The sequence below is a fragment of the Dendrobates tinctorius genome, unplaced genomic scaffold (genome assembly GCF_039654945.1).
Source record: "Dendrobates tinctorius isolate UK_male_01 unplaced genomic scaffold, ASM3965494v1 ptg000041l, whole genome shotgun sequence".
Taxonomy (NCBI): Eukaryota; Metazoa; Chordata; class Amphibia; order Anura; family Dendrobatidae; genus Dendrobates; species Dendrobates tinctorius.
Window position 1 is genome coordinate 5,513,048 of NW_027361709.1, and position 24,343 is coordinate 5,537,390.

General features: G+C 46.2%; 1 protein-coding gene and 1 long non-coding RNA gene across 2 annotated transcripts in view; one reads left to right on the forward strand and one right to left on the reverse strand.

Annotated features, from left to right (window-relative positions):
• The first annotated feature begins 13,592 nt into the window (after nt 1-13,592).
• KBTBD12 (kelch repeat and BTB domain containing 12) overlaps nt 13,593-24,343 on the forward strand; it is a 54,896-nt gene continuing 44,145 nt past the window's right edge. The window contains exons 1-3 of the mRNA XM_073575048.1: nt 13,593-14,757; nt 18,533-18,803; nt 23,422-23,572. Of these exons, the coding sequence (XP_073431149.1) occupies nt 13,688-14,757; nt 18,533-18,803; nt 23,422-23,572 (1,492 nt within the window). The 5' untranslated portion in view covers nt 13,593-13,687. The remainder of the gene's footprint in view (nt 14,758-18,532; nt 18,804-23,421; nt 23,573-24,343) is intronic.
• On the reverse strand, nt 16,534-20,321 carry LOC141088835 (uncharacterized). The gene is made up of 3 exons (XR_012232073.1): nt 18,844-20,321; nt 18,168-18,432; nt 16,534-16,975 (listed from the first exon to the last, which is right to left on the reverse strand). It is a non-coding gene; the product is annotated as an uncharacterized lncRNA (long non-coding RNA).

The window sequence follows — 24,343 nt, forward strand, 5'->3', positions numbered from 1 at the left end:
CTACCTTGCCTGCCTCAAGATGTACACTGCCCAGACATGACTCAGTTTGTCGCTTCAAGTACTCGGCCAGCACCTCGGCGGTGTGTCTGTCGCCCAAACACATCATCTGCAACACAGCCTGCTGACGCTTTCCACTAGCTGCTCGATAGGGGGACACCTCGTGTGCAACAGTGGCAGCTGCAGATGGAGTGCTCGTACGACTGCGCTCTGTGGACGAGCTTTCGCTTCTGGAGGAGGAGGAGGAGGAGGGTCGAACGCCTACAGCCAACTGTTTACTATACCGTGGGCTAGGCAGCACTGTCCCACCACCGCTGTCCCCTGTGGACCCTGCATCCACCACATTAACCCAGTGCGCAGTGATGGACACGTAACGGCCCTGGCCATGCCGACTGGACCATGCATCAGTTGTGAGGTGCACCTTTCCGCTCACTGACTGCTTGAGTGCATGGACAATGCGGTCTTTCACATGATGGTGGAGGGCTGGGATGGCTCTGCGAGAGAAGAAGTGGCGACTGGGTAGGTCATAGCGTGGTACTGCATAGGCCATGAGTTCGCGGAAAGCTGCGCTTTCCACCAACCGAAAGGGCATCATCTCAAACGAGATTAGTTTGGCAATGTGGGCGTTCAAACCCAGTGTACGCGGATGAGAGACTGAGTACTTTCTTGACCTACTCATAGTGTCTGGGAGGGTGAGCTGGACTTGAGAGCTGCATATGGTGGAAGTAGCGGTGGACAGGGCGGACTGAGAGAGGGTTGATGATGGTGATGGAGTTGGTGTTCTTTCTGATGGCCTAGAATCAGTCTTTTGTTGATATAACAGTGGGATTCCCTGACTGCTGTGGCCTTGCAACGACACCTCAACATTTGCTGCTGTGCTAACCGGTGGGCTTACAGTGGGGGAAACAATGTAGCATTGCTGACTACCTTCGTTGTGATCAGTTGCACATGTGGCACTTGAGGTTTGGTGTTGTGTCCACGCTTGCAAGTGCATGCTGGTTAAATGTCTAAGCATGCAACTGGTATTCAAATTTTTCAGATTTTTCCCTCGGCTAAAGGTCTTTGCGCACTTCTTACAGATAACCTTGGCCTGATCATGAGGATTTTGTTCAAAAAAGTGCCACACTACACTCTTCCTACTTTGGCAGACATTTTGCGGCCTAGCACGCTGTGATGTTTTGACCCTCTGGACAAGCTGTCCAGCAACTCTTTTGATTTTTGGAACCTGTCTTTGGAGTGCTCCAGACCTGCCGGATAACAGCTGTTGCAATGTCGATGTCTGCTGTGGATGCTCCTCATCTGAGCTATTGGAAGCAGCACCCTCTTCCCCCAATGGATGCCAATCTGGGTCAACAACTGGGTCATCCATCACCTCCTCTTCAATGTCATGTGCACCTTCCTCTGTGTCACCGTGTATGGTGGTATAGTGTGCGGGAAGGGGCACCTGAGTCTCATCAGGGTCAGAATCTGGCTCTGTACACTGCGAGGACAATGTAGTGCTCTGAGTGAATGTACCAGCAGAATCATCCATCAGCGGCTGTGCATCAGTGCACTCCATGTCAGATTCATCTTGGCCTGGGTAATTCACCATTTGACTTGATAATCCAGGCATGGTATGTGAAAACAGCTCCATGGAGTAATCAGTAGTATGGCCTGCGTCATCCTTCAATCTTGGTTGGGGTGAAGGACACAAGGAAAGGTGTGGTTCATGAACATGAGCCTCCAATGACGACTCAGTGCTTTTACTTTTTACAACTGAAGAAGAGGAGGCGATAGAGCTGGAGGCTGAGTCAGCAATGTAAGACAAAACTTTTTCCTGATGCTCTGGCTTTAAAAGCGGTTTGCCAACTCCTAGAAAACTAAGCCTTCGAAGCCTTATGGAGCCAGACGATGACGCAGGCTCAACACCTCCTGCATTCGGTCCTATTTTGCTCTTGCCACTACCATCAGATCCACCACCAACACCATCATTACCAGCTGGCAACCCCCGCCCAATTCCACGGCCTCTTCCACCAGCCTTCCTCATTTTTGGTAAAAATGTAGACAAAATCCAACAAACTATATAGTAATGTAAAACAAGGTACAAGCTGTCTATAGGACAAGGGAGATTTTGAATTTCTTCTCACACTAGTGGACACTGGACACTTTTGGATTGTGTGAGGCCCAATGAATATCTGAGCGCTATGTGACAGGCTCGATGGCACTGCTGTGACCAAAGTGACTAGAGGATAAGTGAGATTTTGAATTTCTTCTCACACTAGTGGACACTGGACACTTTTGGATTGTGTGAGGCCCAATGAATATTTGAGCGCTATGTGACAGGCTCGATGGCACTGCTGTGAGCAAAGTGACTAGAGGATAAGTGAGATTTTGAATTTCTTCTCACACTAGTGGACACTGGACACTTTTGGATTGTGTGAGGCCCAATGAATATCTGAGCGCTATGTGACAGGCTCGATGGCACTGCTGTGACCAAAGTGACTAGAGGATAAGTGAGATTTTGAATTTCTTCTCACTCTAGTGGACACTGGACACTTTTGGATTGTGTGATGCCCAATGAATATCTGAGCGCTATGTGACAGGCTCAATGGCACAGCTGTGACCAAAGTGACTAGAGGATAAGTGAGATTTTGAATTTCAGCAGACACTTGTGGACACTGGACACTTTTGGATTGTGTGAGGCCCAATGAATATCTGAGCGCTATGTGACAGGCTCGATGGCACTGCTGTGACCAAAGTGACTAGAGGATAAGTGAGATTATTTTGAATTTCTTCTCACACTAGTGGACACTGGACACTTTTGGATTGTGTGAGGCCCAATGAATATCTGAGCGCTATGTGACAGGCTCGATGGCACTGCTGTGACCAAAGTGACTAGAGGATAAGTGAGATTTTGAATTTCTTCTCACACTAGTGGACACTGGACACTTTTGGATTGTGTGAGGCCCAATGAATATCTGAGCGCTATGTGACAGGCTCGATGGCACAGCTGTGACCAAAGTGACTAGAGGATAAGTGAGATTTTGAATTTCAGCAGACACTTGTGGACACTGGACACTTTTGGATTGTGTGAGGCCCAATGAATATCTGAGCGCTATGTGACAGGCTCGATGGCACTGCTGTGACCAAAGTGACTAGAGGGTAAGTGAGAATTTGAATTTCTTCTCACACTAGTGGACACTGGACACTTTTGGATTGTGTGAGGCCCAATGAATATCTGAGCGCTATGTGACATGCTCGATGGCACTGCTGTGAGCAAACTGACTAGAGGATAAGTGAGATTTTGAATTTCTTCTCACACTAGTGGACACTGGACACTTTTGGATTGTGTGAGGCCCAATGAATATCTGAGCGCTATGTGACAGGCTCGATGGCACTGCTGTGACCAAAGTGACTTGAGGATAAGTGAGATTTTGAATTTCTTCTCACACTTGTGGACACTGGACACTTTTGGATTGTGTGAGGCCCAATGAATATCTGAGTGCTATGTGACAGGCTCGATGGCACTGCTGTGACCAAAGTGACTAGAGGATAAGTGAGATTTTGAATTTCTTCTCACACTTGTGGACACTGGACACTTTTGGATTGTGTGAGGCCCAATGACTATCTGAGCGCTATGTGACAGGCTCGATGGCACAGCTGTGACCAAAGTGACTAGAGGATAAGTGAGATTTTGAATTTCTTCTCACACTAGTGGACACTGGACACTTTTGGATTGTGTGAGGCCCAATGAATATCTGAGCGCTATATGACAGGCTCGATGGCACTGCTGTGACCAAAGTGACTAGAGGATAAGTGAGATTTTGAATTTCTTCTCACACTAGTGGACACTGGACACTTTTGGATTGTGTGAGGCCCAATGAATATCTGAGCGCTATGTGACAGGCTCGATGGCACAGCTGTGACCAAAGTGACTAGAGGATAAGTGAGATTTTGAATTTCAGCAGACACTTGTGGACACTGGACACTTTTGGATTGTGTGAGGCCCAATGAATATCTGAGCGCTATGTGACAGGCTCGATGGCACAGCTGTGACCAAAGTGACTAGAGGATAAGTGAGATTTTGAATTTCAGCAGACACTTGTGGACACTGGACACTTTTGGATTGTGTGAGGCCCAATGAATATCTGAGCGCTATGTGACAGGCTCGATGGCACTGCTGTGACCAAAGTGACTAGAGGATAAGTGAGATTTTGAATTTCTGCAGACACTTGTGGACACTGGACACTTTTGGATTGTGTGAGGCCCACTGATATCTGAGCGCTATGTCACAGGCTCGATGGCACAGCTGTGACAAAAGTGACTAGAGGATAAGAGAGATTGGATTGCTTTTAAAAAAGCATTTTGCAGAGCAGTGGGTAAACAGCAATGCCAGCCTGTCAGGAAGCCTTAAAAGGCAGCCCAACAACCAACACCACTGATACACCACAATATAGCCTCCCCTTGCACTGCACACACAGTGACTGGTGTGTTGTGCAGGCCAAATCGCTAGCAGCAGAAGCAGTTTTTTTGTCTTCTTCCCTGCCTAACGCTCTCCCTACAGAATCAGCAGCAACCTCTCCCTATACTGAGATCGGCAGAAGTAAGATGGCGGTCGGCGTGCACGCCCTTTTATACCCCCTGTGACGCCCACCAAAGCAAGCCAATCACTTGCATGCCCTTCTGAAAGATGGTGGTGACCCGTGCCTATGTCATCACGTTGCCCACAGTGTCCGTGGATCCTGATTGGCTGAAAAAGAGCGCAAAACAAACTTTTGAAACGTGACTTTGGCGCGTAAGTCGCCGACCTCGTGGCCGACCTCATCCTAGGGTCGGGTTTCGTTTCATGAAACCCGACTTTGCCAAAAGTCGGCAACTTTTGAAATTTTTCGACCCGTTTCGCTCAACTCTACCTGGGAGTGAAGGGGCTGCTGTTCTGGAGCAGCGCTGCTTCTGTGTACCTGAAGCATGTTGGACGCGCTGCAGCCCCTTTATTCTCAGAGGCGAGATCCCCATCGAAAATAAAGTGAAGACATATCTTTGGAATATGCCGTGACTTTGTAAGATGTGGATGTTCCAACAATTTCAGGAGAGAAGAAATAATGACAATTTGCTTAAAAAAAGACACTTTTCATTTACGTTTTGTATGTAAGATGCATTTGTTTTCAACTTGTGACCTGCATGTGACCAGAGGGGCTTCAAGTGCTTCTTTCTTACTGAGAGTGCCGAAGACCAGCCAAGCACCGCGCTCCGCTATCGCCATTGATTCTATAGAGAGGGAATATAGCAGAGCTGCACATGTGCAGACTCCACGCGTTTCAGAGACACGTTTTCGGGACTGGTTCTTACAAAGTTCCTACAAATCAGTCATGACATGTAAAGTTCTGTATTAATTCTTCATGGTCTCCAAGATCTCTGCTTGCTGTCACTGTACAGGAACCATCATTGCTTCTTCTGTCCTGGTCATGGAATGGACACACAAGCGAGCAACTCGCTACAAGACACGAATCTGATAATTGCACTAAAGCTGTAATGAGCCCGGCACCTTCAGGTCCATCAATCACATCACCACGACACACTAGGCAATCAAGGCTCCTAGTGAATGACAGCAAGCAGAGATCTGGAAAACTGCAATGATATTATTTTGGGAAATTGTAGAATGTTTCATTCTATAAACAATAACAAACGATAAAACCAAAATATCCCTTTTTTTCTAAAATGTTTTTCTTCCCCAAATTACGGCTGAATCTGGGTGTTTGGATAAATAGACTCCAATAGTGGTCTCGTCTGCGAGCGCGGGGCACCTCAGGGGGCTCATTACCGCCAATGCAGAGGATACCCGCTGTCAGATTACCGCTGACCGCTGCGTCTCTTCCTGCTGTTCTTCTCTTGTTCGGTCAGGATTTATTTCCCTGCACATTAAGGTTATTACTGGTGCAGATTGGATGCCATGAAGTGAGCCGCGAGGCTCCCAATGCCTCAATTTACTGGTGGGAACCGACACTTTTTCACTTTAAAGCCAAAATTCAGCAATTCTTCATTGTAAATTAAAAGACATTTTCCCCCAAAGATCAAAGAATCCGAAGGAAACAGAAACGGACGTTTATATAAGATGTTTACAAAGATGGAACAAAGGGTAACAAACTGTGGAATGGATTGTCGGAGTGGGGAGGATGGCCGAGTCCCGGTGCTCTCCGAGTAACCCAAACTCTGAAGCTTCTGCCTCCTAAAGTGAAATCTATAAGGCCTCATTCACACGTCAGTATTGTGTCAGTATTTTGCATAACTCTTTTGCAAATCGTGGCAAAATAATCCGGCATTGCCACAATGTCGTGTCGGAAGTATGTGCTCTCGCACTGCGTTTTGGCACGCATTTGTTGGTCGTTGGTCCTGTTGGAGCTTACATCCGAGCTCCCCTGCAAAACTGTATTCAGATGTAAGCACCAATGGGGGCAACAGACTATAATGGTGCCGACAGAGCGAACGTGTGTCTACTAGGTCTGAGTGTCGGCCTCTGGTAGGTGTAGCCGCCGGAAAATGATGCATGACAGAGCGCACGCTCGCCCTGTCGGCACCATTATAGTCCCGCTTCACGTTTAGCAGGAGATTTAGATGTAAGCCGCGACGGGACCAACAAATGGGTGCAAAAAAAACAAAACCTTATTATTATTATTACCTTTAGCATTATTTGCACTTACATTGTGCATACACATTAACTTACTTTTCTCAGTTCAGATTTGTTTTTTATTCATTTCATTGTGCATTCAGTGCATATAGGGGTGTGACCGCCCTCTTTCTGAGCTGGGAAAGCCATCCAGTCTGGCCTAAGCTGTTACTAGTGGTTCAGCCACTCGACCCTTATTCACATTTACGCCACTTGGCAAGTGAAAAGGTTTTAAATACTAAAGTAGGGACTGTCCCACAAGGGTTGCCGTGACGTGGCGGGATGGCTTGTACATTATTTTGATCAAAATTATGTTTACTAAATACCCTTATTATTATTATTACCTTTAGCATTATTTGCAGTATATTTTTTTACTTTTTAGTTTAGGATATTTGTGTTTTTTGCTTTTTGTTTTAAATGGGTGCAAAAGCGCAGCGTGGAAGCATTCTAACATGGGCCCCGAGTACCAAAATGCAGCGTGAAAGCATCCTAACAGGGGTCCCAAGTACCAAAACGCAGAGTGAAAGAACCCTAACAGGGGCCACAAGTACCAAAGCGCAGTGTGAAAGCATCCTAACAGGGGCCCCAAGTACCAAAACGCAGCGTGAAAGCATCCTAACAGGGGACCCAAGTACCAAAACGCAGTGTGAAAGCATCCTAACAGGGGTCCCAAGTACCAAAACGCAGCGTGAAAGCATCCTAACAGGGGACCCAAGTACCAAAACGCAGTGTGAAAGCATCCTAACAGGGGCCCCGAGTACCAAAACGCAGCGTGAAAGCATCCTAACAGGGGTCCCAAGTACCAAAACGCAGAGTGAAAGAACCCTAACAGGGGCCACAAGTACCAAAGCGCAGTGTGAAAGCATCCTAACAGGGGCCCCAAGTACCAAAACGCAGCGTGAAAGCATCCTAACAGGGGACCCAAGTACCAAAACGCAGTGTGAAAGCATCCTAACAGGGGTCCCAAGTACCAAAACGCAGTGTGAAAGCATCCTAACAGGGGACCCAAGTACCAAAACGCAGTGTGAAAGCATCCTAACAGGGGTCCCAAGTACCAAAACGCAGTGTGAAAGCATCCTAACAGGAGACCCAAGTACCAAAACGCAGTGTGAAAGCATCCTAACAGGGGACCCAAGTACCAAAACGCAGTGTGAAAGCATCCTAACAGGGGTCCCAAGTACCAAAACGCAGTGTGAAAGCATCCTAACAGGAGACCCAAGTACCAAAACGCAGTGTGAAAGCATCCTAACAGGGGTCCCAAGTACCAAAACGCAGTGTGAAAGCATCCTAACAGGGGCCACAAGTACCAAAACGCAGAGTGAAAGAACCCTAACAGGGGCCCCAAGTACCAAAACGCAGAGTGAAAGAACCCTAACAGGGGTCCCAAGTACCAAAACGCAGAAGGAAAGAACCTTAACAGGGGCCACAAGTACCAAAGCGCAGCGTGAAAGCATCCTAACAGGGGCCCCAAGTACCAAAACGCAGAGTGAAAGAACCCTAACAGGGGTCCCAAGTACCAAAACGCAGAGTGAAAGAACCTTAACAGGGGCCACAAGTACCAAAGCGCAGCGTGAAAGCATCCTAACAGGGGCCCCGAGTACCAAAACGCAGCGTGAAAGCATCATAACTGGGCTCCCAAGTACCAAAACACAGTGTGAAAGCATCCTAACAGGGGTCCCAAGTACCAAAGCGCAGCGTGAAAGCATCCTAACAGGGGTCCCAAGTACCAAAACGCAGCGTGAAAGAACCCTAACAGGGGCCACAAGTACCAAAGCGCAGCGTGAAAGCATCCTAACAGGGGTCCCAAGTACCAAAACGCAGAGTGAAAGAACACTAACAGGGGCCCCAAGTACCAAAACGCAGAGTGAAAGAACCCTAACAGGGGCCCCAAGTACCAAAACGCAGCGCGAAAGCATCCTAACAGGGGCCACAAGTACCAAAGCGCAGCGTGAAGGCATCCTAACAGGGGCCACAAGTACCAAAGCGCAGCGTGAAAGCATCCTAACAGGGGTCCCAAGTACCAAAACGCAGAGTGAAAGAACCCTAACAGGGGCCCCAAGTACTCTATGCCATTAGGTGCCAGTTCAGACTGGCTTCATTTTGGTTATAGCAGCACTTTGCTGACAATATTATCCAGAAAATTCTCACGCAATAAAAGTGTCAAAAATGTGTGTATTTTGTGCCGCGTTTTTCCCGCCAACGCTGTTTTGTTTGTTTTTTGCTGCAGGAAACTCATCTGTAAATACTGGCCACGTGCAGGTTCTCCTACGTAGGAAGTCTAGAGACGCCCCAATGCAGCCTTGCACCGTATCTTTGTGAAACTGTGCATGCTGATACTAATATGGACATTTTATGAGCCCAGCTTTGGCTTATCATTTTAGTAGCCCGCCTTTGAACCCTTTCAAGTTCAGTAATGTCTTTCTTGAGCACCGGCGTCCAAAATTGCACACAATACTCCAAGTGTGGTCTGACGAGTGATTTGTACAGAGGGAGAATTATGTTTTCATCTCGTGTCCCCAAACCTCTTCTAATGCATCCCATGACCCTATTTGCTTTGGCGGCAGCTGCCTGACACTGGGCACTCCAATTGAGCTTCTTATTGACTAAGATGCCTAAGTCTTTTTCCATGTCTGATTTCCCCAGCAGTTTCCCATTTAGTAAGTAATTGTAGCCTCTATTTCTCCTTCCCATGTGCATAACCTTACACTTATCTGTGTTAAACCTCATTTGCCATTTTTCAGCCCAATTCTCCAATTTACTCAAATCTGTCTGTAGTTGCAAACTGTCCTCCTTTGTGGTAACTACCTTACATAGTTTTGTATCATCTGCAAATACTGATATTTTACTGTGTAAGCCATCCAATAGATCATTAATAAATATATTAAATAGTAGGGGGCCTAATACAGACCCCTGTGGTCCCCCACTAGTAACCCTGGCCCAATCTGAGGATGCCCCATTAATAACCACTCTTTGTTTTCTATCACTAAGCCAGCTCCCTACCCATCTACACACATTTTCCCCTAGCCCAAGCTTTCTCCTCTTACTTAACAATCTTTTATGTGGGACAGTGTCACATGCTTTAGAGAAGTCGAGATAAATGACATCCAATGATTCTCCTTGGTCCATTTGAGATCTCACATCCTCATAGAAGCTGATCAGGTTAGTCTGACAGGAGCGATCCTTCATAAATCCATGTTGATATGGAGTTAAACATTTATTAACATTCAGATATTCCATAATGGTATCCCTTAGAAACCCTTCAGAAATTTTACCCACAACAGATGTTAAGCTTACCGGCCTATAGTTTCCAGGTTCCCTTTTACACCCCTTTTTGAATATTGGTACCACATTTGCTTGCTGCCAATCAAAAGGAACAGACTCTGTTTCTATAGAGTCTTTAAATATAAGGAATAGAGGCCTGTCTATCACATGACTTAACTCCCTTAATACCCGAGGGTGAATGCCATCAGGGCCTGGTGATTTGTCAATTTTAATCTTACTAAGGCGGTTCTGCACTTCTTCCTGGGTTAGGCAGGTAATACTTAATGGGGAGTTTACATTATCAATCTGCATTTCCCCTGGCAAATCCTTTTCCTGTGTGAACACTGTTGAGAAAAAAGTATTTAAAACATTTGCTTTTCCCACATCGCTCTCTATGGTTTCACCCTCATTGTTCTTTAAAGGGCCGACACCATCAATTTTAATCTTTTTACTGTTTATATAATTAAAGAATTGTTTAATACAGCCATTCTCACAAGGATTTTCAGAGTAAGTACACCAGCCTCATGATGTTTTACAGATCTGTTTAAAAAAAATGTATGCAGTCTGTATTATACTGTGAAATCTGGTGAAAGATCCACTTTAATAATTCTAATGACCTATCCTCAGAATAGGTCACCAATATCAGATTGGTGGAATAACTCGCCTGACACCCCTTGCAATCAATGTATTGAAAGGGCAGCGGGCACATAACCATAACCCTTTAAATAAGACTCTCCTTTCCTGCCACTAGGTGGAGCTAAAGACAGACAGATTCATACAGCTGCCAATGGGTTCAATTTGAGCTGTATAAACTCAAATGCAGGGAGCTCCCCCTAGTGGCAGCTTCAAGCATCCAAAATTTTATTACTTCCAGGGACCAGATATTCGTATCCCATCCTACCTATTTCAGAAACATGACTTCCAGGGAATTAATATCCTCTTGCAAATAAAGCTTAGCAAAATGTTGAAATATCCTTAGTATTTTAATTCTTCGACCTTTACAAGATCACTGCATGTTGTTAGTGAATGAGAGCATTCCTGCTTCCCTGTAAGAGAGGGCTTTCTACAATGGTTTCCAATCAAGACAATCCTCTGTGAGCGAAACACATCAGCAGCACAGATCTCGCTCCTGTTCTCATAATTTGTTACAATGTATCAGTGCAGGAAATAATGTACTAGTCCGATGTTCCGATCCTTTCGCTGGCAGAAGATTATCTGGTCTGGATACTTTTGGAATAAGGAAGTTGATCAATTACAAGACGTATTTGGTCTGTACGGGTTCAGAGAGAATCAAGATTATTTCCATACACAGACAGGAATCAGAGATCTAATTAATGGTGAGGAATTGACACAAAGTATGTTTGATACTTGAAGAACTTTTGATGATACTAAAATTAAAGGGGTCGACACTAGACAGGTAATAAATGCAGGATTGGTGGGGGTCCAACTCTTGGGAGGCCCATTGATCATGAGAACGGGGGTCCTGTGTCTCCTGAGCTTCAGTCACTATCTATGAGAGGAGTGGTCACACATGCGCACTACCGTTCCCATACACCCATGACAGTGAACGACACAGTGATCACAAACAGCACCACCACTACATTTACACTGGACTTTTGGACCCTTTACTTGAGATCAAGGATAGTCCAAAAGCTGGGATAGGTGACAAATATATGTGAGATAACTCCTTTAAGGCTTTGTGTATTTTAAGACTGAAATCTCCTTAAAAAGAGAAATTCGCACACATCTGACGTCTGACCAAAGTTGAACCTGTGATGTCCATTGTACCCATCTAATAGTCACCCTTATTGCCAATCATGGGGCTAAGAAAGTTGAGTTCTGCCCCATTGATTCTGAGAAACCGGAGACAATGTAGCAGGAATGTCACATGACACCTCTAGGCTCACCTGATTGGTTGGCAAGGCCGGTATAAGCTACAATGTATCTTTCTTTGTTTACTTTTCTATTTACCCTTTTATTAGGAATGTTTCATCCACACCAGCATTACCTCCGACTGAACATTTCCATCCTTTCATCTCGAGAGGATGACTGCGGAGCCTCATTAAAACCAAAGTATTAATTTACTTCTGAAATATAAGTGCAACGTTACAGCAATTAGAACATAAATACAAAGAGTAAAAGAAACATCTCATGTACGATCCGCCCGGGTGCACTGTCAAAAAGTGGAAAAATAATCATCTCTCGTGAGAATTAGCTAAAAGGTGAAAGCGGTGATGGGTTTATTAGCCGACTGCCTTGTGTTATTGCAGATTTCTGTGCATTAAAAAAGTCGGGCGGTCATAGATACATAGATAAATCTGGGGGAAAAAAGACTGTACACGTTGGAAAGTTTCTTTTGAGTGATAGATATGAGATGGACAGAAAGATAGACGGACATCTTGGAAATGTTTTCTCAACAGATTGGATGGATGGATGGATGGATGGGTGGGTGGATAGATAGATAAATAGATAGATGATGGATAATATATAGATGATAGATGGGCAGATGAATTGATGGATGAATAGATAGGCAGATAGATAGTTGGACGGATGCATTGATGGGTGGATGCATAGAAGGGTAGATGGATAGAGGGACAGATGGTTAGATGGATAGAGGAACAGATGGATAGAGGGGCGGATGGATAGAGGGGCGGATGGATAGAGGGGCGGATGGATAGATGGGCGGATGGATAGAGGGGCAGAAGGATAGATGAGCAGATGGATTGATGGACAGATAGATGGGCAGATGGATAGAAGAACAGAGATAGATGGGCGGATGGATAGGGGGCAGATGGATAGAGGGGCGGATGGACAGAGGGGCGGATGGATAGAGGGGCGGATGGATAGAGGGGCGGATGGATAGAAAGGCGGGTGGATAGAAGGGCGGATGGATAGAGGGACGAATGGATAGAGGGGCGGATGGATAGAGGGACGGATGGATAAAGGGGCGGATGGATAGAGGGGCGGATGGATAAAGGGGCGGATGGATAGAGGGGCGGATGGATAGAGGATGGATAGAGGGGCGGATGGATAGAGGGGAGGATAGATAGAGGGGTGGATGGATAGAGGGGCAGAAGGATAGATGAGCTGATGGATTGATGGACAGATAGATGGGCGGATGGATAGAAGAACAGATGGATAGATGGTCGGATAGGGGGCGGATGGATAGAAGGGCGGATGGATAGCGGGACGGATGGATAGAGGGGCGGATGGATAGAGGGACAGATGGATAGAGGGACGGATGGATAGAGGGGTGGATGGATAGAGGGGTGGATGGATAGAGGGGAGGATAGATAGAGGGGTGGATGGATAGAGGAGCGGATGGATAGCTGGGCGGATGGATAGAGGAGCGGATGGATAGCTGGGCGGATGGATAGCTGGGCAGATGGATAGATGCGTGGATGGATAGGTGAACAGATGGATAGTTGGGCGGATGAATAGGTGAACGGATGGATTGATGGACAGATTGATGGGCAGATGGATAGAAGAACAGATGGATAGATTGGTGGATGGATAGATGGGCAGATGGATAGATGGATTGATCAGCTTTTCAGTCTTTCAATTTGATCCACAGATGATAACACAAACAACCTATGTTTTTTACTATTTTGTAGCCACTAAACATGATGTTATTTAAAAAATTATTGTTAATAAAAGTCGTTCTTACATGCTTCTTCCTATTTCCAGTTCACGTCTCCGGATTATCTTCTATCAGAGGTCATTTGAATTGAACGTAATCCTTTCCCTTCGATGCATGATTAGCCTGGTTGTCCACCATTTCTCATCATGGAGATGAACTTTGCTATCAAATGTAAACATCAACACAGTCATAAACTTTTGGAACATATCAACGGGATGCGCGCCTCAGCAGAGCTGATTGACATAGTCCTGGTTGCTGAGGAACAGAGGTTTCCGTGTCACCGGGTGGTGTTGGCCTCATTCAGTCCGTATTTCAGGGCCATGTTCACCTGTGGTTTGGTAGAATGTAACCAGACGGAAGTGACTCTTCATGACATCACTGCTGGAAGTGTCTCCATCATCTTAGAGTACATGTACTCGTCACAACTCTACATCAACAACCTAACTGTCCAAGGAGTAGCCACTGCCGCTTATTTCATGCAGATGGATGATGTTTTCAAGATGTGTCAGACGTACATGATGGACCATATGGACGCATCAAACTGTATTGGGATCTTCAACTTTGCCAAGCAGATAAGTGCAGATGACTTAGAGGAAAAGTCTAAGAAATACTTATATCAACACTTTAGTGAGGTTGGCCTTCACGAGGAGGTACTAGAAGTTGACTTTCAACAATTGATGGCAATGATCATGTCTGATGACCTCAACGTTTCTCGTGAAGAGAGCATCCTAGACTTAGTTCTTAGATGGGTAAACTATGACAAGAATCTAAGATCCCAACATCTTATTGATCTCTTGAAACAAGTCAGGTTACTACTCGTCAGCCCTTCTTTCCTTCGAGAAGCTCGGAAAAGGAACACCATCCTCTTGTGTAATGCCCAGTGCTACGACATGGTTGAACAAGCCCTGGAAACCATTGAGAAGTCTACTCAAGTGTCTCTAAGTCTACGCTATGGAATGGAGACCACATGTCTTCTCCTCTGTCTTGGCAATAATGCCTCGGGCATCAGGTCAAAATATGGAAGTTTTGGAGATGCCAGTTTTTGCTTTGCTCCTACAACAGGGAGAATATGTTACATGCCATCTCCAAAACAAGGAGAGGTGCTGGGCTCAGTGATGACGGGCGTGGTGACTGAAAACAATGATATTATATTGGCCGGTGAAGCAACAGCTGTGAGGTTGTCTAGGCAAAAGAACAGTCGTATCGAGATCTGCAGGTCAGTAGAATGCAATTTTTTCCCAATGTCAATGTCAAATGCAGTTGTTTCCCAATGTGATGGTCAATATCATAATTTTGCCAAGTTTTACAGAGCACTCCACAGAATGTCTTATTTCCTAAACCCAACTAAATGTATATGTAATGCATTGTAAGTGCGTTAATACATTCACCGATCACCGTCTTCTAGGGTTTCCAGCACTGCTCTGGTCCTCTTCTCACTCACGTGACTGAAATTCTGACTCACCTGGGATTTACATGTGAACCAGAAGTCACGATTACATTGTCTTTGGATCTCCACAGATCTGTGTTGCAAAAGTGACTTTTCACTGTGTTTCCATGGGCCATGTGTCTATGGGCAAAACACGCTGACATGTCTGCTTTTAATCACCAGCACAGGCTGAAAAATGTCCCACATACGTGCACACTGATGGCACACATTACATCTTTTCTTCCTTGCTGGTGAAAGAATCTTCTTTCTGGAAGTGTTGAGCTGTGTAATGTTAGAGTTGGGAGTATCGCAGTTGCTGGAGTGTACTGTGTACAGTAGTTTTGTGAGTGTTTCTCTGTATTCCTATTTAGTTTGTTTATTCCTCTCTTTCTCTATCCTCCTCCCTATTTTGGTGAGTACTTTGTATGGTAGTGGTTTTTAGTTACCCCTGTATGTCTTTGTATCTTATTTCTGTCAGGCTGCTGCAATGTAGATAGGTGCAGGCTCCACTAGATGGCAGCAGAGTGGACGCAGAACTGCACCCAGCCAGGCTACCACAGTTGGCAGCAGATTAGTCAGACAGGCCGAGTCACGCAACACACTGTAGCACAGTACAAAGCAGAATAAACAAACTCAGGGTCAGAGGCAAGCTGAGAAGGTCAGTAGCGGATAAGAAAAAAGACATAAGCAGGTCAGGATATAAGCCAAGTCAGAACCGGGAGGTCAATACACTAAAGGGGAACACTGAGTCAAAACGGGAATGGGGGAAAACACAGACACGGGTTCAGACAGCAAATGCAGGAAGACAAATCAGAGCAATCAGAGTGAGCTACAGCAGCCCTAGGCAAAACTGTAACCAACATGGCCTGCAGGAAGCAGCGGCGACAAACCTGAACCCAGATAGAGGCTGAGAAAGATTAACCCTTTCATGACCAGACCGGGAAAAAGGAAAAACAGGACTCCAACCCCGGTCTGGATCATGACAGTTTCCCTTACATTTCTGTCCCATGCCTCATGGTGTGGGGCAGGGAACAGATTAGAGGTTAACAGGAGCATAGTAAGGTTGAAGACCCAGGCCTCTCTACCATCAGGAGTACCCCTGGGACAGGGATAGTTAGGTTCCCAGTTCCAGGGACAGCTTTAGGCTCCTCTCCCTTACTTCAGACCGTCACATCGTGACAATAGCCTTATGCTAACTTTAAACCTTAACTCCACAAACCCCATGTTTATGTTCCTCTAATTAATTTCCAGCTTGATCATCTTCTCGAGTTCCCATTAATTACTGTATCATTAGATGTGTAAATTTGGAGAGGACAAGGACCGTGAGTTGCGGATATTGGATGACTGAATGAGAAGTTTCCTAGTAGGACACATGGGAGCACTAAGCAAGGAGAACATTAAAGGTTCCAGTTCTGAGAACGTTCAGCACTAAAAATAAAGAGCGCAATAACAAAATCCTGAAGGAATCGGCTGCATTCGTATTAATTTTTGTTTTATTCTAAAATAGGCTGAAGGCAATTATTTTTCCCACCTTCTTCTCTTACATTTGGGATTTGGTTGGTTTTGTCAGGATCTATCTGATCTTCTGCTCACATTATGTAACGAATGAAAGCGGAGGCAGAGATGGTGAAGTTCACATTCGTTTTTATTTTTTTAAGTGGAACCTCGGGACCACGGTCCGGGGGGCTCCGAAGGGGGTCGTGACTAGTGAGCCCCGGGCACCCGTAGTAAAGCCCCTCAGGCAGGGCCAGAATGGAATACCCGGAGGACACGGGTGCTACCTCCAGTTAGACCCCGAACACATGGCAGCTGTCACAGCGGGACCAAAAGGGATAACAGTAGTTACAGCAGAGTCCGTAATGCGCTGGGTCCTGGATCCGGTTAGTTGGTAAGGAGTTGGTTCCAGTGACCTTCACACAGTTCTTGGACTCGGATGGCTGTAGGCGGAACGGGATGGCTTAGGCCCAGATGGTTGCTGATATAACAGGTAACACAGGATACTGATATGCTGTGGAAACAAAGAGCATTAGACAATGCACAGAGACTGCACATGCAGCGCAGACAGGATAGCATGAGAACCGGATGTAGCAATGATAGATACTCGTTGTTCCGGCGCTCTCCCTGTGGAGGAGAGGCCAGAAATAGCAGCCAGTGAGCTGCCATTGGTTAATTGTATTTTTTTGAATAATGCGCGCCACCCCTTTAAGAAGGCAAGAGAGCGGGTGGGCGTGCCCTAATAGTCTTAGCTACAGATCTCCTCACAGGGCGCCAGGAGGAGGAGGAGGAGGCAGGACAGAACGCTGAGCAGCAGCATGAGATCCAGAGGAGGCCGGCTGCTGCCTATGTGAGGCTCGAGGTGAGTGCCCAGAACGGAAAACAGCGGCAGGCCTGGACGCAGCGCCAGGACGGGGGCCAGGTGTAACAGCGACAGACCTGGGCGCAGCGCCAGGACGGGGACCGGGTGTAACACATTAATTTAAAAAAGGGGAACAAATTTGCCCTAAATATTTCATTATTTCCTAGTGACAACCAATATGTTCTTTATCAAAATCGTCACCATCTTTGCTTTCATTATGGTCACCATCGCTGCCTCCAGTTAAGTCACCATTATTGCTTGTAGAAAAAAAGTTGGCCCCATTGTTTCCAATCTGGTCTTCAGGACGGCTTCCAATGTTGTCACCATCGCTGCTTCCAATATTGTCATAAATGATTGATTCCAATATGGCGTTCATGATTATTTGCAATATGGTCATCATCATTGCTTTTCGTATGGTCACTATCATTGCTTCCATTGTGGTTGCCATCATTGTTTCCATTATGGTTGCCATCACGGCTTCCAATTTTGTTGACATCATGACTTGCAATATGGTCACCATCACAACTTTCAACATGGTCACCATCATGGCTTCTAACATGGTCATCATCACTGATTGAATTATGGTCAGCATCACAACTTCCAATATGGTGACTTTCAATATGGTCATCATCAAGGTTTCCAATATGATGACCATCACAGCTTACAAGATGGTCACCATCACAGCTTACAGTATAGCTAACATCATGGCTTTCATTATGGTCACCATCACGGTTTCTATTATGGTCACCATCAAGGTTTACAATATGATGACCAACACCGCTTTGAATATGGTCACCATCATGGCTTCCAAAATAGTCACCAAAACCAATTTCAAGATACTTACCATCACGCCTTACAAGATGGTCACCATCACAGCTTATAATATGGTGACCATAACTGCTTTCAATATGATCACCATCACGCCTTACAAGATGGTCACGATCACGGCTTCCAATATGGTCACCACACGGCTTTCATTTTGGTCACCATCACAGCTTGCAATACGGTCAGCATCACTGCTTCCAACAAGGTGACCCCAGTAGCACCTATAGGAGCCGTCACCCAGGATCCATCTGCCGGGTTACGCAGTGAAGGATCCATGCAGGAGTCTGAGAAAGTTGGGGGAAAAAAATGAGTGATGTCAGTAAGTGTGAGATAAATGCATTTATTTGAAAACTGTAAAATTTCTTTCAAATGTTTTATCACCAGGTATCACAACCGAGGTAACTACTGCTGGGAGAAGCTGTGCACTGCGGACTACCGGGAGCTGTACGCTTTGGGCACTGTTCATAATGACCTTTACCTGATTGGAGGCCAAATGAAGCTGAAAAACCAATATGTCGTTACCAACTGTGTGGACAAATACTTGGCGGACACGGACACCTGGAGGAGCGTGGCCCCGCTGCCCCTTCCTTTGGCCTGTCATGCTGTGGTCACGCTCAACAATAAGCTGTATGTGATGGGTGGCTGGACACTACAGGTTAGTGGGAGATAATAGATATGTTTGTAAGATGCCATACCTCTTTCTTCCTGCGGGGGAGCTGCAGGAAAGACCATTGATAGCCGAGACCAATGATTGGCAGAATTAAGGATTTTACACCTGAAAGAAGATCATTATTATAGAGGTCGTCTGATTTTATTATCCGCACTCCAGACTCACGTAGCATTGTACATCTTCATGGTCATAGTGTGAGACAATCTACAGAGCCCATAGATATTTGTTAATGGCGACACAGCCCATAAATCACAGCCGGTGAACTTCAGACCTATATGTAAACAGTGTAACATACACCCTAGAAGAACATATATATAAATCATTACAGTAGGAGAATGCAGCTCTGGAGGACGCTCGATGCTTCATTCGTGACAGCGGAGGTGCAGCCGCTGAAAATGGAAATGGGCTTGTGTATAACCGGATACATACAGCCTGTGGTCATTACAGCTATACAGTGTACGGCCAAGTATAGGCTGATTATATAGAAAGAGACATAAGTCTCCATGGTCAGTGGCTCCAGCTCAACTGCATCGTACACTGGACTCTACGGTAGTCTATAACTCCAGCCAAAGCCAGGATGCTGTGTACGGTGGCCCTCATAAGTGAGAAGCGGTGAGTTAATGGCCTGGGATTGAACTATTTTGGGGGTCTTGATTGTCCAGTATATTGTGACCATCTAGCAGCATAGTATATGTCTGGAGGTGCATAGATGGCAGCACAGTTTACTCTTAAAGGCACGGTGCATCTTCGGGACTCAGTAGTCTCATTTACCAGACCATCCTGGGAGTTCTACTTTCTTTAGCCCGGCAGTAGAGATGAGCGAATATATTGGTAGGACCCTGGACCAGCGCCCCTTTCAGTAGTGCATAGAAGCAGGATGGTAGACCCAAGGACCGCCTTCTATCTGCCGGCCAACATCCGCGGTGCCTACTTCGATTATCTGGCCTGGTACAATGTCATGTGTGCGTCACACTGCAATAAGGACTTCACGCTCGTCCAAGGAGGAGCCACGGAAATGTGACGGTTCTCAGGGCTCCCATCCAGCGGCTATGGACCACTCATGGGAATGCTGATGGGACTGCTGATGGGAACGCTGATGGGACTGCTGATGGGAACGCTGATGGGAACGCTGATGGGACTGCTGATAGGAATGCTGATGGGAATGCCGATGGGAACGCTGATGGGAACGCTGATGGGAACGCTGATGGGAACGCTGATGCGACCACTGATGGGACTGCTGATCGGACCGCTGATGGGACTACAGAGGGTACCACTGATGTGACAGCTGATGGGACTGCTGATGGCAGCACTGATGGGACTGCTGATGGGATCGCTGATGGCAGAACTAATGGGAACACTGATGGGACTGCTGATGGGACTGCTGATGGAAATGCTGATGGAACTACTGAGGGTACCACTGATGGGACAGCTGGTGGGACTGCTGATGGCAGCACTAGTGGGACCACTGATGGGACTGCTGATGGGACTGCTGATGGCAGAACTAATGGGAACGCTGATGGGAAAGCTGATGGGACTGCTGATGGAACAACTGATGGGACCACTGATGGGACCACGGATGGAACAACTGATGGGACCACTGATGCCACTTCAGGATTAGGGTCTTGCAAGCTGATTTGCTCATCTCCACCCAGCAGTTTTGCCCTTACCCTACTTGTCCCATGGTTCCGGTGCCCTCGGTGGAGGGGGCATGTAAAGTTTTTCTATAGGACTCATCAGTTTCTTCTACTTACATATAACCCTATGGTAGCACAATATGACATATTTGCCCGTGTTGGAGAGCAGGGAGGACAATTTCGCTGGGGTCTTAGTTCCTACCACAATGATGAAATCTTCTTTTGCTGTTTACTTGGATTTTTCTGCTGTGGGAGGCAGAAGATAAGACAGAATCTCGGAGAAGTCTCTGACATAACTACCTGAATTTCCTGAACTGTCTCTTGTGTTCTGGCAGGAGCTGCCGGCACGGAGGGGGTTAATGCACTATTATAAAGTGACAGCTTGTCAGGAGCGGGGAGTTATTTATATTGCAAAAAATATATATATACAGGAAAGAGGCAAAATCTGCCCACTCTTCACACGCCAGAGGCAACTTAGAGTCGGGCAGTGAGAGCAGCCTGTGGGCACTGGACCATCCGCGCCCCCCAGGGAACCTGCAGCTCAGCTGGAAGGATAATAATGAGCTCTTAACACTTTCATATTGTCAGCTGCCATTGGGGATGCTGCACCGCTGGTGGTCACCCCAAGACCCCTCTGTGACAGCATTGTTATACATGGCACATGGTGGGTGCAGGACCCCTGTAGAGACTTTACAGTCGGCCACAGAACTCCACGTTACGCCTCTGGCTGTCAGTCACTGTTAAGACCCATAATGCAACATGTTCCAGAGGAGCTACTTATTATGGGGCCCCAATGCAAAATGTGTCAGTCATAAGCAGTAGAGGGGCCCCTCCAGCCCCGGGGCCCTGATGTAGCTCCTGCAGCTCTGACCCCCAGGACCACTGCTCTGTTACCCCATGTCCGAACCATAAGAGGCGCAGAGGCCAGAATGGACGGGGTCCCATCACATCCAGCGCAGGTGGGCGTTTATTGATGAACCATTAATATTAGACATTCTGCTTTTGTCAGTCGATGCTCAAAACAGATGGCAGAAAGGAAGGCGAAGCTCCACGAGCCGCCTCATCAGCGCCGCGCTGCGCCTCTTACTTATCAAATTAGGGGAACATGTTTTGATTCAAAGACAATAAAAAGGATAATTCTCTGCTGAAAATGTAAATGGCAAGAAAAGAAAAAGGACAAAACCAGAAGAGGAGCGGGAAAATGGGGGAAGGTATAATGAAGAGCAAAGAGGAGGCAGAACACAAGGGGCATAATATATACATTCACCTTCGCACAGAAAGCGCAGTCACTGTGTACATACATTACAGCACTCATCATGTATTATACTCCAGAGCTGCACTCACTATTCTGCTGAAGCAGTCACTGTGTACATACATTACATTACTGATCCTGAGTTACATCCTGTATTATACCCCAGAGCTGCACTCACTATTCTGCTGGTGCAGTCACTGTGTACATACATTACATTACTGATCCTGAGTTACATCCTGTATTATACTCCAGAGCTGCGCTCACTATTCTGATGGTGCAGTCACTGTGTACATACATTACATTACTGATCCTGAGTTACATCCTTTATTATACTCCAGAGCTGCGCTCACTATTCTGCTGGTGCAGTCACTGTGTACATACATTACATTACTGATCCGGAGTTACATCCTGTATTATATTCCAGAGCTGCACTCACTATTCTGCTGGTGCAGTCACTGTGTACATACATTACATTACTGATCCTGAGTGACATCCTGTATTATACTCCAGAGCTGCACTCACTATTCTGCTGGTGCATTCACTGTGTACATACATTACATTACTGATCCTGAGTTACATCCAGTATTATACTCCAGAGCTGCACTCACTATTCTGCTGGTGCAGTCACTGTGTACATACATTACATTACTGATCTTGTATTGCTCCTGAGTTACACCTTGCAGTGTCAGACGTGTCCCCCTGCTTAAGCCAGTACATGTCCGGGCCCGTCTGAAGTTTGTTAGTTAGAGAGCATTTGGATTATCCAGAAGAGTATTGGGAGAATGTCAAAAGGATTGATGAACTCAAACTAGAACTGTTTGGTGGAAACAAAACTCGTAGTGTTTGGAGGAGACAGAATGCTGAGTTGCATCCAAGGAACACCATACCTACTGTGAAGCATGGGGGTGCCAACATCATGCTTTGGGACTGTTTCTCTGCAAAGGGACCAGGATGACTGAATCATGTACATGAAAGAATGAATGGGGCCATGTATCGTGAGATTTTGAGTACAAACCTTCTTCCATAATCAAGGGCATTGAAGATGAAACGTGGATGGGTCTTTCAGCATGATAATGATCCCAAGCACACTGTCAGGGCAACAAAGGAGTGGTTTTATAAGAAGCATATGAACATCCTGGAGTGACCTAGCCAGTCTCCACATCTCAACCCCATAGAAAATCTTTGGAAGGAGTTGAAAGTCCGTGTTGCCCAGCGACAGGCCCAAAACATCACTGCTCTAGAGGAGATCTGCATGGAGGAATGGGCCAACATACCACCAACAGTGTGTGCCAACCGTGTGAAGACTTACAGAAAACGTTTGACCTCTGTCATTGCCAACAAAGGATATAGAACAAAATATTGAGATGAACTTTTGTTAATGACCAAATACTTATTTTCCACCATAATTTGCAAAATAAATCTTGCCAAATCAGACAAGGTGATTTTCTGGATTTTTTCTCTCATGGTTGTGGTCCACCTATGATGTCAATTACAGGCCGCTCTCATCTTTTTAAGTGTGAGAACTTGTACAATTGGTGGCTGACTAAATATTTTTTCCCCACTGTATATTCGGGGGGTGACGTATATTCAGGGGTGACATACAGTATATTCGGGGGTGACGTATATTCAGAGGTGACATATATTCGGGGGTGACACACAGGACGGGGACAGTAATGATCCCAAGGACATATTATTTTTGCCCCTTCTATATCTGCAGACCGATCGCCCTGATGATGAACCCGACCGGTTGAGTCACCGACTGCTGCAGTACGATCCTGTCACTGATAGATGGAAACCATTGGCTCCCATGAATTATTCCAAGTATCGGTTCAGCGTTGCTGTGGTTGATGGCGAGATTTTCGTTTTGGGTAAGTGCATGAGGCCCTGGGGTGCTCCGACTACTAAGGCCCAGGACCAGGGGGTGCTCACGACTAACTGGGGGGGAGCCCATGGAGGAGCCCCCTTCTATTACCTCTATGCGGCTTATGGATATTCCTTTTAAAGGGACTGTACTTTGTCACAAAACATGGCCAATTTCTTTCAGAAATAGCGCCCCCCTTATCCATGCGTTGTGTACGATACTACTACTCAGATTAATTCATTTCAATGATGCTGCAATACCACCTACAACCTGTGGAGGGGGGGGGGCGCTCTTTCTTGAATTTTTGAGGCATCCATTTTTTCCCAAGTCCACAAAAAGTGACTGAGTTCTTCTCTCACCCCCTTCCATTGTGAGTGGCCTCGAGGAGGAGATTAACGTCTGTAAGGAAAGTTCTCCGTCTTCACGGCAGCCAATAACATTTAAATAATTTACAGAAAGATGTTTCCTCCGAGCAATGACTCCATTAATTCTGCACCCTGGCACTATACATCCCTCCCTGCCGCTGTATCTCCATCTGTATATAAATAGCTGCTATGTCACATTTACTGCTCGCCTCCATTAACACTTTACAGACGCGGCGCTGCCGGTGTCATGCATCACTGCGTCTCCGAGTCAAGTGCACAGTGAAGGACGTTCTGCCAGGCGAGGCCCTAATGGAGCTGAATTTAACATGAGGATCTGCTTGTACGAGGGATAAATACGGGAGATTTGTTTTACCAGTCTGCTATCAGGAGGGAAGAATAAACAAGACTTAAAG